Consider the following 14,648-nt stretch of genomic DNA (forward strand, 5'->3'; position numbering starts at 1 on the left):
CCCAATTTGTGTTTGTCAAAAATTATGTTCTTGTCAAAATTAATTTCCTCGCACAAAGGTGGTACAACAGAATTGGCAATTAGATGGCAGCATAACACATTGCTGCCACAGATAGTCCCCTCATCAACGGATTAGTTCACGGTCCTCTCAGCCATGGACGGAGATATGGGGGGGGCAATGCCCCCCAGTGTCAAAGGTGAAGTTGACTGATCGAATGTATATATGTATTGAAATCATCATCATCGTGCCCCCCAGACTTCCAAGCCTATCTCCGCCTATGCTCTCAGCAAGAAATATCTTAAAAAGTAAGTCTGTCACTGCTGTTTGGAAAATGACTGATGGTGTGATAAAATAATCTGATGATCTAAAAATCAATTATTTTGATCATATTTAATGTAGCTATTGGTAAATTTACATCATTTGTGCATTAAGAGTAAAAACTCAAGATCCACGGTACTTATATATATATATACAGATAGTGAAAAAAAATTTATAGCATTTAAATTGCAATTGGTTGTAATTGTCTATTTGATCTTTAAGAATTAATTTTCATGGATTTTACTGTAAATGCAAAATATATGTTTGAGAAATTAACATAATCACCGAGACATTGTTAACTTTTAAACTTGAGTTCAGACAAAATTTCAAATAAACCAAAGTTTTGAAGTTATATTCAGCAATTTTAACTTTATCAAGACACAGTCGGGTCTGGTTGTAATGAACACGGATATTAAGAATTTTCACTTATAACGAAGTTTTTCCATATCCTGTGAATTTTGTATTGCTTATCTGTGTTATTTTGATTTCTTATAACGGACATCAATTTCAGCAAAGTATGCCTATAACAAATTTTCAAATGGTTTTCAAATGAATTTTTGAGAATTTTTTTGTATTCTTATCCAAGTCATCTCATCTGAAAATTTACCTTTCTATAAAATGCTTAGCTACAGCTGAAAATGTTCCTCTTTTTTTTTCTGGAAGACGTTTTATTGGTTAATTTTTTTTTGTATTTATTGCGAAATCTTCTTTGCTTATTATTATTATTTTGTTACTGTTCTCCATTGAATCCTATTTTATTCTCAAAAACGGTTTTTTTATATTTGCCGTTAGTGGCGTTAGAGCTGGGGTGCTATGGGGGTGCTCGTCAGAGTATTTTTTATCATGTGTCAGAGCAGCCTCAGAATTTATTCAGAAATCAGAGTGTCCTATGTAAAACTCGATTCAAGCACCCACAGGTCTAAAAATTTCGATGCCCCTGTTTGCCACTTTTCTTTAGCTAGATTCGGACGTTGGTTGTGGTAGTGTTATCATGTGCGAGGGAATTTTCAGAATGTCCAAAAAGTGAGATATCAAAGAAATTCGAGATTACTCGAAGTTCATTATTTTCATTTTTGAAGAGCAAAGAGGAATTGTAGAGAAATTCCGATTGAGAGAGAGAAGAAGAATCCGATGATGATCTGAACATCTGTAAGAAGAGATTCAGAGGAAGAGCTCACACTGATAGGGAGGCAGCTCTTGAATTGTTCGAAAAAAATGAGAAGGAAATACTGTACATGTGTTCCACACACTGGCCAGGACCCTATTAAAAGAGAAGACCACATTCGGCATGCTTATTAGTCAAATATGTTTTTAACAGAAAACATTCAACATCCAAAATCATACCAATGAAAAATAAACTAGTAATGATTAACATATTTTTGTTCATTTATTTAATTGTAGAAATTTCAATCAAATTTCAATTTTTCTAAAACATACAGGATTAATTTTTATAACACTTCTATTTTTAAAAGTATTTACATTATTAAAAAAATGGGCATGTGCTTGTAAATAATGTTTCATATTGCTTAATTGTTCCATTTTCCAAGCCAGTACAGATATAATGAAGTTTGTGTATAATGAACAAATTCTCTGTTTTTTTCGACTTTGTTATAAGTGGGGCTGACTATTGCTTTCTCAATTCACTCACAATGCAATCATTTCAGTAACATAATGGCCATCTGATACATGCCTATATTATTTTAGAAACAGAAGCGAAGCATCATCGCCACTGGCAAAAGGTTTTGGCACTTGTGTCTGGTTTGCAACTTAGTACAATGAGTGCCGCATTGCCCAGGATTGGCACGATTTTAGGTGGGACCATGGATCTCCATGGCAATAACATTTCTCTAGCATGCTTCCATGGAATAAATTTCAGGTCTAAGGCCTGGGCAATATTCAGCATGAAAGAACCAACCATTTCTTTTGCCACAGAAGTTCAAGATGTTGTCACTGAGGATGGTATGTAAATTATGAACTATATATATATAAAATGTTACATTCTGTATCTCTATAAATTATTTATAAAATATGAGTTGTTATAAAATATCAAAATTGTTAAGTAAAATAATCGAGTATTTTGATTGTCTTTGGATATGAGAAATAATCATGGCCTCATGTAAGCTAGACAGTGAGAATTTATTGATATGCACCAGTGAGCCAATCAAGATTGATAACATACACAAAACATGTAGAGGGAAAAAAGAAATACAATGAACAGAATGGGGAGATGAGGCAGTTGCATTACAGGAGGGAAAAAAAACAAAAAACATCATGCATATTTATGAACATGCCGGCAGTATGTACATAATCAGGGGGAAACACTAAAGCATCCTAAATCAAGCAGTAAAAAGTTCACAAATTCATACAGATAGATGATTCAGCATGCTATTAAAATACGGTCAACCCTCAGTTTACAAATGCCTCAGTTTGTGAACTATTCAGTTTAAGAATGGGAAAAAAATGATTAAACATTATGAACACACAATTTGCCAAAAAAAAACAAGCCTAATGAACTTGTAATTCTTGAGGGAAGCATATTTTAGAAGTCTGTGACCACTGGGAAATGTTTTTTATTTTTCAAATAACATCACGTAATATATGATTATTGTTCCTGGATAGCCAGCTTCATTTCCGAATGACTTAAGACTAAGAAGAGCAGAAATTAATAATTTTTTGTCTCAAAATTTGCTCTGCTTTTGAAACCAGAAGAGCAAACTTTTGTTATTTTGGAGGAGGAATATTTTTAAAGTAGGATTACACATAAGGTGCGGGGAAAAAGGTTTAAGGACAACCATAAAATTACTATTAGTACACTGTATCTCCAAAACCTATTTATGTAAGAAATGAAAATTTTAGAACAGTGGTTCTTAACCTTTTTCCATCCTGCACCCCTTGGATAATCAGTTTTTTATTCTTTATTTTTTCCCTGTAATCAATTGCATTAATTACCTATATTAATTAATTTTCATAAACTCTTATACTTATTATTTAATTTCTTTTTTCAAGGGCCGTAGTGTGCCTTCTCGATTTCCTGGGTAGATGTTTCCTTGGGGCCTCTCTTAAAATTCTTATTAGACAAAACAAAAATTTAAACTTTTGTGGGGGGCCCCCATTTGGCTAGGGGCCCAAGGACAATGCCCCGGTTGCCCCAGCCTAGTTATGGTCCTGCTTTTTTCAGCTACCGTTAATATTTAATATATATATATTTTTAATCAAAAACTAAACTAAAAAAAGTTACTGTTTTTTAAATATTTTTTGAAATTTGTGAAAAAAGTTTCAATGAATTGTTCTTCACTTATTCATTCCAGTCAATACAGCAATATACAGGGTGTCCTATAAGTCTTAATTCAGCCTTTATCTCATCAACCGTTTGTCATAGAGAAATAGTTCCAATTTAAAAATGCTCAAAATGTGTTACAAATCACCCTGTACCAGTTTTGAGAGTAAAAATATAGTGTGTCATAAAATGAATAATCTAAATTTTTATATGGCACCTTTTCCTAAAGGTTGAGAAAATTGTTACCCTGTCTGTTTTGAGGCCAACAAAAAAATTCACGTTCAGTAGTGATATATTTCAATTAAAAAATTGGAGAAATGTTGGGAAAGAACAGCACAAACTAAGCTCAACTCCTTTTCCTCATTTATGCTTTTCTTTCCTCACTTTTCTCTAGTTTTCGAATTCAAATGTCTTAGCAAACATTGCACTTAGAAACATGATTTTTTTTGTTTCCTCAAAAGAGACGGCAACAACTTTTTAATTGTTTTTTAGAACAGGGCGTCTATATAAAAATGGGCAAATACAGTGGCATACTGTATTTTCACTCTCAAAACTGGTACAGAGTGATCTTTTAACATATCTTAAGCATTTTTCAAAGTGGAACAATTCCTCTATGATGAGAGATATGGGCTGAGTTAGAACTTACAGGACACCCAGTATATATGTTTGGCTCTTGATTAAATTTTCTGATGTTCTTCCTGAGTCATGCTCACAACAGTATCAAATCTAAGGCATTATATCAAATCTGACTGCTTTAAATATAGCTTCTTTCCTCATACCATTGGTGAATGAAGCAAACTCCTCAGCTCTATTGTCGACTCCCCCACTGTTACTAGTTTTTTGTCCAATATCAAACAATATCTTTGTCACTTTCAATCGCATCCTCTTTTATAGGCCCTAGAGCCTATACAACAATATTGTATAAATAAATAAATAAACGCATCATGCTAATAACAAAAGGTACAATAATGTTAATTAAACCGCAACATATTTTAGATATTAATGGTGTTTTTTCTCAATTAAAATGGAAAACAAGTATGAGCGGTAATTGAAAAAGATATTTTGGCAACATGAATTTCATGTGATACATTTCTACAAGTGAAAGTTAAAAGATAAAATGTTAAAATGTCTGTATAATTAATTATTTTTTTTAAAAATCAAAAAATTTAATTCTTATTTCAATTTTCCTGAATAGTCAGTCAACATGTTGTAATTTTTTTTCTTATATCACACCCCTAAAAATGCTCTCCCACATCCCGGGTTAAGAATTCAGAGTGATAATTATACAAGTAGAACTAAACATTTTTTATTGAAAATAAAATTGATGATTGCAACACTGTCTCAAAAAAAAAAAAAAAAAATGTTGAATATATAGTAAAGGTCAAAACCAAAAAATCACCCTTTTTTTCTCTGTAACCTTTACCATTCTGGATGTCATCGATGGAGATAAGTCACAAATAACTCACTGTGGAATCTTCTTCCAAGCCTGTTTGATTGCTGCCATAAGGTCATGTTTATTTTCGTACTGCATAACATTTTAATATGCTTCTCATGCCAAAATGCTCCAGAAGTTCTCTATAGCAGCATTTCTCAACCTATGGTCCACAATGATGGCATAGGTGGTCCGCAGGCAAATTTGATAATCCAATTCTAACTGAACGAAAAATTATCATTTGTTGTAATGATATTAATAATATCTCTATTGTGTTCAAATAAAAATCGTACCTTCAGATTTAGGTTCACCGTACATCATCAAGGGAAATGTTGGAAATTGTGATCCTAAATTCGGGATATCACTAATTGTAGTCAAAAGATGCAATTGACAAAAAGTTGGCTAATCACTGCAAAAATGAGTGGGGGGGGGGATAAAGGACAGCTGCTAATCGCAGCGAACAAAAGTTCATTTGCACAAAAAATCCAAATGACAGGACGAACATATTTCATTGAGAAAAATTAAAGGGAAACTGTGTGTGGACTCTTGAATACAGTAAAATACGGGACGTCACCAATTGCCATCAAAAACATTGCCATAAGTCAGCAAAATCCCCTATTGTAGTTAAAACTGCTGAAAAATTTAGGAAACCAACAAAAATTTAAACCTAACAGCAACCTTCACTATGGTAGACAAGCATCTTACCTCCACGCCACTTGGGCTCTTTTGAAAGCTGGTGGAATGGACAAGTTTTTGGTAAATTTGACCGATTGTAGCTAGAAGATCATTTGTGGAATTGGCAGTTAAAAATTTCGGCAACAATTCAATTTTGGAATTCTCAGATCTTTCAGTGCTTGTAGCTTACCATTAAATCCAGATATTATTGAAAATAGTGTCGATAATAGGTTTTTTTTTCTACCCTTTCCAAATATGTGCTTAGTTTGCATGTAGATCTCTCAGAAACTTCCCAAAGTTTGTTTTTTTTCAGACTTGACACATTTTTTTAAATAATTGATTATCCACCATAACTCAAACGGCTTAAAATAGGACAAGGTTGATTAGATATTTTATGTTCCACTTATGATTTTCTATCACCCCCTTTCATTTGGCAGAATAGGTCATGTTCACCCTGTATAATCATGCTTTCAAGAATGTATGTGATCTTTATTATATAAATCAATTTCAGGATATCTAATTTATAATTGTTATATTATGTGTAAATTCTTTTTTATATTTGTTTTGAAGTTAATGCAGTGTACTTTTTCCATATGGACTTATTTTACAGGAAGCATGGCTACACACATAGTTCAAAACCTTTCCACTACTCTTGGGCACAGTGCAGCAGAAACAGCACAGCATGCAAGTATGGCTACTGTATGCAGAATTTCTAGAAATGTCCTATTTCCTCCTCAGTTCCGAAGCATGCATGAATGGTTCCATTATGCATTTGCTACAAGTGATCTAGATGGTAAGATCACTAGGAAATCTTTTGTTTCAGAATTGATTAGTGAAATTCAGTATTAATAAACTTTGCTCTTAAAAAAACAATAAAAATTCTGTTAGAAATTTTTATGAAAAACATATTAGAAGAGAGAGAGAGAGAGAGAGTTATCGACACACACAAAGATGTTAATGCAAATAAGCATGCTGTGAATGTAGCCAGGCATAAGAAACTGATAACTAGAGCAAAATCTAAATAATAGTGCTGTATGATCTCTCGTTTCTTCCACAACAGAACATTTTCCACTGAAATAGAAAGTTTTAAAAAATACCTATTTAAAACTCTGAATTCTCTTATAAGTTCAAAGCAACTCAAAGATGAATAAAGATTAAAGTGTGCTCTTGTTGGTACACATGGCTTGAGCTATGAAGGGAAATTTAATTTTTTTAAAATATGTTTACATTGGAAGAACACAAATGTTGAGGGATGAATATGCACCCCGTCAACCCAGCTCTGAGGTCATGGGGGGAGCTCTGGAAAACCTGTAACTTTGAAATGCAAAGTAATTCTGTAACACTTAACACTTCTTAACACTTGTGTTAAGGGAAACTTGCACTAATTGTGGAAATATATGTTTTAAACAAAGTCCTAAATGACACTTCATGATCTTGCCCCATAAGTGTAGATCACACAATGTGTGTGAGCCCAACCTTAGAACATTTGACACCAACACAACTACGTGAAACCGCCATCACCCTTACTGGAAGCTTCTTTATTTCAATCCACAATGGTGTTACAGATTTTATATTACCCCAGCAGCTAACTTAGGACACTTGCTGTTATTTACTTTCAACACTTTATGAGTTCATTCACAATACATTATCTATGTTTAATATGCATTGAGCACAACATTTTGTTACATCCTACGATAATTTACACTTGGCAGGAGTCTCACACTATTTCGTGGGACTGAACAACTTTTAATCAATTGATAACCCCCCAGCAGGTCCTGGGTAGCTACTGAGCAGAATATAATCATATAATCAACATGGATAATCTTTGATATATAAACTCTCAGAAAAAAAATTCTCTAAAGAAAATTCAGGGGAGTGAGAAGAACATTTTTGTACATCTTTTAATGCAGAACTATTCTATAACATTTTTGAATGTGAATTCATGAGGATATTGCAAATAAATAAAAATGATGGATTAAAAACTTATTGAATAAAAATAGTTATGTGGGCTATATGGATTTTGATTCTGGTATAGAAAGCATATTTTAACAGTAAGATTAAGTGTTAGATAGTATTTCAAAACTTTTTTGCATATAAAAACACATTTATAACTGTTATAATAAGTTATAAAATTTTGAAAAACAGCATCTGTTTGTTTCACAAACTGATGCTGTTTTAGGACGTATGGAAGCACATACACATTAAAAAAAAATCTTATCACACCTACATAATGCAACCACCATCAAATGCAGGTCCCCCGCGGCTTTAAAAATTATACTAGAAATGGTATATATATATATACATATATATATGCATGCATTGAGTACATGTTCTTTGTTCCCCCCCCCCCCCGGAAAAAGTCAAAATGATGGCCCTGATCAAATGCCATATTTCTTAGAATAACACTCACAAGGTCATATGTCACAAGCTCACTGAAAAAAACATTTAAAAAATATGCATGTTCACAGCATACATGTCACATTGCCATAAGCAGGGCCACAACTAGATACTTTGTCACTCAGAGCAAGCTGGAATTTTGGCTCCCTTTGCATGTAGAAGAAGCCGTTAAAGGGTGAATTCAATGCCCATTCTGGTCTGGCACCAGACTCTCCTGCTTCCCCTAGTTGCAACCCTGGCCATAAGTACTGGACATTCCAACAACATAATTCAGTTTTATTGTGAAAAGTGTGTAATATACAAATACAAATTCTTTTAGCACAAGAGGCGAATTGTATAATGAGGTAGCTGAAAAGAAATAAGAAAAAATCCCTATTAGAAATATGACTGTCTATAACACTTAAATACATCAACTCAAAATTGATTAATAATAACAAAGAAATTAACAAATAAACTAAAACACTTTCTGAGAAAGAAAATGCGCTGAAAATAAAAATATGGTTATCATCTAAGTATGGGTATTTCTTGATCTTTTCTGCCAAGAATATCATATTTATTTTTCAACGTGTCTATTGTGATGACGTTTGCACCCACAGAAGGTAAGCTATTCCATGTATTCATAACTCGTGTTAGGAAAAACTCCCTGCTACACAACAACCTGGAATAATCCCTAACCAATTGATTCTAGTATCCCCTTATCTGAGCACTTAGTTGAGGGGGTATCAATAGTTCATGGGGGGGGGGGGTTATCCAATATATCCCATAGAAAATCGTAAACCAGGTACCTTTAGTCATTGACACAGCATAGACAACATTGACATTTTAAAGAGGTCTGAGGGCCACTAAGCTACATGCATGCTACTAAAGAGCTTGGAAGGCTGCAAGTGCCCTAGTGGATCTTCTCTGTACTCCCTCAACCAACTCTATATCCTCCTGTAGGTATGGCCTCCAAAACCGTATGGCGTACTCCAAACACTAGGATGAACCAAGTCATGGAAAAGAGGAAAGATGACTTTAAGAGAACATGAAGAGACCTTTCAAGCATGAAACTTTAGCCTTTTATTTGCTTTTTTGACCACTGCAGAAAAATTTTTAGGAAACCAACCTAAGCATAAACATTCTCATCAATGAGAATTTCTAAATATGTATGCCTATATAGTTCCATCCCAAATAGTTTTTGCATTCAACTCGTAAGTGAAATGTGAGTTGTTACAACTAAAATATGCAACCATTCACATGTCAATGTTAAGTCATGCTGCATTCATCTGAGTATACTGAGATTAGTTCACTATTGCTAGTATTCCCCACTAACTCCCATTAATTGTATGTCATCTGTGAATTTGCTGACAGTCTCATGACATCTTGATCAAGTTTAACAATAACATAGTAACAAAACCTAGCACATTTCCTTGTGGTGCTCAATACATAATTTTGTTTTGGTTTACAAATGAGCATTTCATCCACCATGTTGTTTGCCAAATAACTGATCTATTACTTCCAGATGCTACAATGTTACTTAATGAACAGATCTTTGGCTTACAGTTTTGAAATCTCATTTATTTATACATCATATATATATTCTCTCCAACAAATGCTTTTATTGGAATGATTCATTCAGTACAAAGTTCAGTACATTCATTTGTCACAAAGTGTGGAGACTTTTCTGAGAGCTGTGACGTGAATTTTGAGAACTGTCTGGCTTATAGTGCATCAATTTTAGTAGTTTTTGATTTTAAATATTTGCGTTATGAACATATATATTGTATAGATGTGGTGGTAGGTTTTAACAGAATCATGTATTCAAATAGAGGGGGGAAAAGTATTAGGAATTTTTAAATTTCAATGTGACATGTAATTTTTTTTATCAAGATGTTGGAAGATTTCCTGTTATTGAACATGATAGAGGAGAAGGTGTCAGTGATAGACGCATATCTGTATCAAAGGGCCCAGAATTCAATCATAATATGGAAGTGATATTTGCTCTGCCTAGTTTACAGCTTCATCTTAAAACAGAACATTTCCAACCTGCAAAAGTTTCTTCATCAGGTACTGAATATTATTGAATCAATATTTATGTTCAAAAGCACATAAATATTAATTTTGTTTGTATTTTTGAATATTTTATATTACATCTTTTATGAGTATTATTATTTTTAATACCATAAAAAAAATCTTTAAATCAGTTTATTTTTTTATTTTTTTACAGCTGCCAAGCCTGCAGTAGATTGCAGCTTTATCACTGAATTTGATGATCATATATTTGTAGCAGTTGATGCAGAAGCATTTTTCTTTCTACATGATTTAATAACATCTTATATAAAAGAAAAAGATGGTAAGACTGTGATAAGTGTTGTCAAGAATAATGTTATGAAAAATTTCAATCAGAATTAGTCTTTAAAAAAAAATTGTGGATACTATGTCATTTTCATTACAACTGATTGAATGCAGCAATGTGCTTTAATTTTTTAAAAACGTTTTAGTGATTGGTTCATTTGGAAAATCACATTCTCCAGACAGTGATAGAAAACGAAAAATAGCTGATCCTACAGAAGCATTGCAGAAAGATTGGAGATTATATGAATGCCATACATGGCATCTAGAGCCAACTGTCAGGTATGAACCAAACTTTTTTCCATATATATTTCAAATTTTCGAAAACTCATTGTTTTATACTTACAATATGGCAACAAAAAATGATTATATAATTGATGTAATGAATGATTCTTTATACAGTGGATACCTGTACGAAACAGAATGTCAAGAAACCAAAATAATATTCTATTCTTGAGAGGTTCCCAATTTATAAAAGTGCAAATCATAAAGCATTAATCATTGATGGGACTATCTTTTGATTCTGTTCAAGACAGGTTTCTGTCTCATATGGTGTCCATCTTAGGTTTCGCTGTAATATTTAAAAAATTGTCACATTAAGGAAATTAGGAACAGCTTGTGACCATTTTTTTTAACACGTAGTTGTAAGAGATATTCCAAAGTTCAGTGTTTTCTATTAATTTTTCCTATTAATTTGATATTGGGATTACAATAATTTACCAATGACAGAACAAAGTGCTTTCCCTCGTAATTTGCAGGAGAGAAGGCCATTAACAAATAACCATTGATGAAAGTTTTTCAAGCTTACAAGAAGTAAAGCTTATCACAATGTGTTGCAGCGAAACTAATGTAAAATTTCTTCATTTCATTGCTCTAAGTAAATCTTAATGTTGGCTAAGTAAAACATGGCGATACAGAAAATAGTATTTGATGACCAGTAAACAATTTTTTTTCACAGTAAGACTCTAGTAAAACTTGCTGTTTTTGTTAAAAAGGAGGCTTAGAGGCTGAATGTAAACACAACTATTTATTTGTTAAACATGATAACGGTTAGACAACAGTAGTGGTGCTAATACTGTGCACAGGTTTATATACAATCTCGATCGGTGACGTCACAAACAGTAGCGACATACGCGGAATGCCAATGAATACAAGGGTTACGTTAGATGATGTCATAACACCCCTTCCCCTAAGATAGAACAAAGTCCTTAGAATGGCGAGGCAGAGTGACTGTCCGTCTAGGACGCTGACTCTGTATGGACGATTCTTCTGGAACAATTTCCGGTTTTCGCCATCAGTCTCGGACTGTCCTTTGGAACTACTTTCACTTGTGATTCTGCAACCGTTGGCTCAGGTGACTGCGATACTGGAGATTCAAATGGTTCTTTAATGTTAACTGTTGACTCAGGATTGTCAGGAAGTCGTTTCAACAATTGATCGACATGTCGGCGTACAACATCACCATTTTCAGTAACAGCTTTGTAGGACACTGGACCTGTTGGATGGACTATGGTTGCGGGAAGCCACGTTGAACCTTGACCATAGTTTCTAATGAAGACTGGATCATTTTCGCTGAAATATTGTGTACTACGATTGTCATTCTTCTGATAGAAATCCAGCTCCTGCTTTTCTCTCCTTTCGGCTGTTAGATCCGGATGAAGATTATCTAGAATAGTACGCAACCTCCTCCCCATCAACAATTCCGCTGGGCTGGCACAAGTTGTGGATGTTGGAGTACAATGCTGCTGCAACAAGAAATTTGCCAATCTTTTCCGCCAGGAGCCATGTACAATTCGACGTAAGGCATCTTTAACCGTTTGTACAGTTCTTTCAGCCTGCCCGTTAGCACATGGTCTTCTAGGAGCGATTAAGACCCTGCGAATCAGATTGCGTTCCAGGAACAAATGGTACTCCATTGAGATGAATTGACCTCCATTGTCGGAAACCATGACATCTGGTATACCATGGGTGGCAAACAAGTCTCTGAGAACATCAACCGTTGCACACGCATATGTAGAACTCATGCGACGTACTTCGACCCACTTTGAGAAAACATCAACGACCACCAGGAATTCTTGACCTTGGAATGGACCGGCAAAATCAATATGTAGGCATGACCAAGGCTTACTCGGAACTTCCCATGGGTGCACCGGAGCCCTAGGAGGTGCATGACGTGTCTGTTGACACGCTCGGCAGGATTTCACTTGACACTCAATGTCGGAATCGATGCATGGCCACCACACGTATGAACACGCTAATGCCTTCATCCTTTCAATGCCTGGATGGGCAAGATGTAAGGCTTGTAAAACACGTGGTCTCCCGGACACCGGTATCACGACTCTGTTTCCCCATAATAGGCAATTTTTATGAGTTGATAATTCATTTTTTTTTTTAAAATATGTTTGAAATTTTGGGTCAGGCTTCTCTGAGGGCCAACCCCGCAAAACCCAATTAAGAACCCTAGAAAGAATAGGATCACGTAGTGTAAGCCTAGAAATCTCCGTGGCACACAGAGGTGGGTCCTGTAATTCTTCAGTAAAGAAAACCTCCAAAGGCGGGGGTACCTCAAAATTTTCAATTTTTGCTGGAAGCCTACTCAATGAATCTGCATTTTGAATTTTTCTACCCGGCTTGTGTACTAAAGTAAAATCATATGCATTTAAGATCAGGGACCATCGAAGCATACGTGGAGACAAAATTTCCCTTGTTGGCTTATTTTTAAGGAATATTCCCAACAATGGCTGGTGATCTGTCACGATAGTGAAGCTATGACCATAAATGAAATGGTGAAATTTTTTTATCCCAAAAATAATTGCCAATGCCTCTTTATCTATTTGTGCATAATTTCTCTCAGCAGATGTGAGAGTACGCGATGCAAAAGCTATAGGGGCCTCTATACCATCAGCACGGATATGATTTAAAACGGCTCCCACACCAAAAGGTGAAGCATCACACACTAAAGTAATTGGCAATTTTTCATCAAAAGGGACTAAAACAGCTTCTGAGCTTAAAAGCTCCTTGAGGGTATTAAATGCATTATCATGAACCTTTGTCCATTTCCATGTTACACCACTGTCTAAGAGTCTGTGCAATACTTCCGCTTTAGTAGATTTTCCCTCTAGAAAACTATTATAGAAATTAAGAATTCCCAAAAATGCTTGTAATTGAACCTTATCCCTGGGCACAGGAAAAGAATGAATTGCCTCAACCTTACTTTTTGATGGGTGGATGCCCTTTGTATCAATGCGATACCCCAAAAACTCCACTTCGGGTACTCCAAAGAGACATTTTTCCTTGTTAGCCTTTAGGCCAGAATTCCTCAGGTGTTCTAAAACCTGTTCTAATCGGGCGGCTAATTGTTCGCGTGAATTTCCGCGGACAAGAACATCGTCAAAATACGGAACAACTCCATCCAAACCCAAGAATAAGTCTTCCATTAAGTTTTGAAAAATTCCCGGAGCCACATTTATTCCAAACTGAAGTCTATTGACCTTAAAAGCCCCTTTATGTGTTATAATAGTCTGGGCCTCGGCAGAAATATTATCAACTGGGAGTTGCAAGTACGCTTGGGCTAAATCTATTTTAGCATAACAACCACCCCCTTTCAAATTAGATAACAGGTGATTTACTGCAGGAATAGGGTAGGGGTGAGCATTCATTGCTCTATTTAATGTGACTTTATAATCCCCACACAACCGCACATCACCAGAGGGCTTGATTATTGGAACCACTGGAGTTGACCATTTCGGATTTGAAATTTTCTCGATTACTCCCTCATAAAGGAGTCGGTTCAAGGCCGCTTCGATCTTGGGTTTCATCGCCAATGGTACGCTACGAGCCTTACAACGTATGGGGGCAAAGTCTGGATTTATGGGCAAGGACACCGCATTACCCTTGTAGGAACCTAATTTACCATCAAAAACGTCATTATAATTGTAAACTAGTCTATCAATTTCACTCATTAAAATTTTGTTTATCCCGGTTATAGCAATTCCCAGGGGGGTCAAACCATGAATATCCTAATATGCTAGTACAATCATTTTCTGAAATTAAAAGTTCCAATTTTTTGTTGCGGGAATTATGCTCTACGTTTACCTCACAACTGCCCACAAGCAAGATTCCATTTTTAGAAAAATCGCGCAATTTAATTGAAGTTCGTTTAATTTCCCGTTTTTTGAAATGAAAAAATTTTTTGAATGTGCATTTAGATACAATCGA

General features: G+C 34.8%; 1 protein-coding gene across 1 annotated transcript in view; it reads left to right on the plus strand.

Moving 5' to 3' along the window:
- The window catches only part of tweek (transmembrane protein KIAA1109 homolog tweek), a 236,838-nt gene that overhangs the window by 215,046 nt on the left and 7,144 nt on the right, over positions 1-14,648 (plus strand). The window contains exons 58-62 of the mRNA XM_089246286.1: positions 2,023-2,277; positions 6,313-6,495; positions 9,969-10,145; positions 10,306-10,431; positions 10,580-10,712. Of these exons, the coding sequence (XP_089102412.1) occupies positions 2,023-2,277; positions 6,313-6,495; positions 9,969-10,145; positions 10,306-10,431; positions 10,580-10,712 (874 nt within the window). The remainder of the gene's footprint in view (positions 1-2,022; positions 2,278-6,312; positions 6,496-9,968; positions 10,146-10,305; positions 10,432-10,579; positions 10,713-14,648) is intronic.

The sequence above is a fragment of the Pholcus phalangioides genome, unplaced genomic scaffold (assembly GCF_987345545.1).
Source record: "Pholcus phalangioides strain wild (caught in Gottingen) unplaced genomic scaffold, Ppha-v1.0 ptg000017l_1, whole genome shotgun sequence".
Classification (NCBI taxonomy): domain Eukaryota; kingdom Metazoa; phylum Arthropoda; class Arachnida; order Araneae; family Pholcidae; genus Pholcus; species Pholcus phalangioides.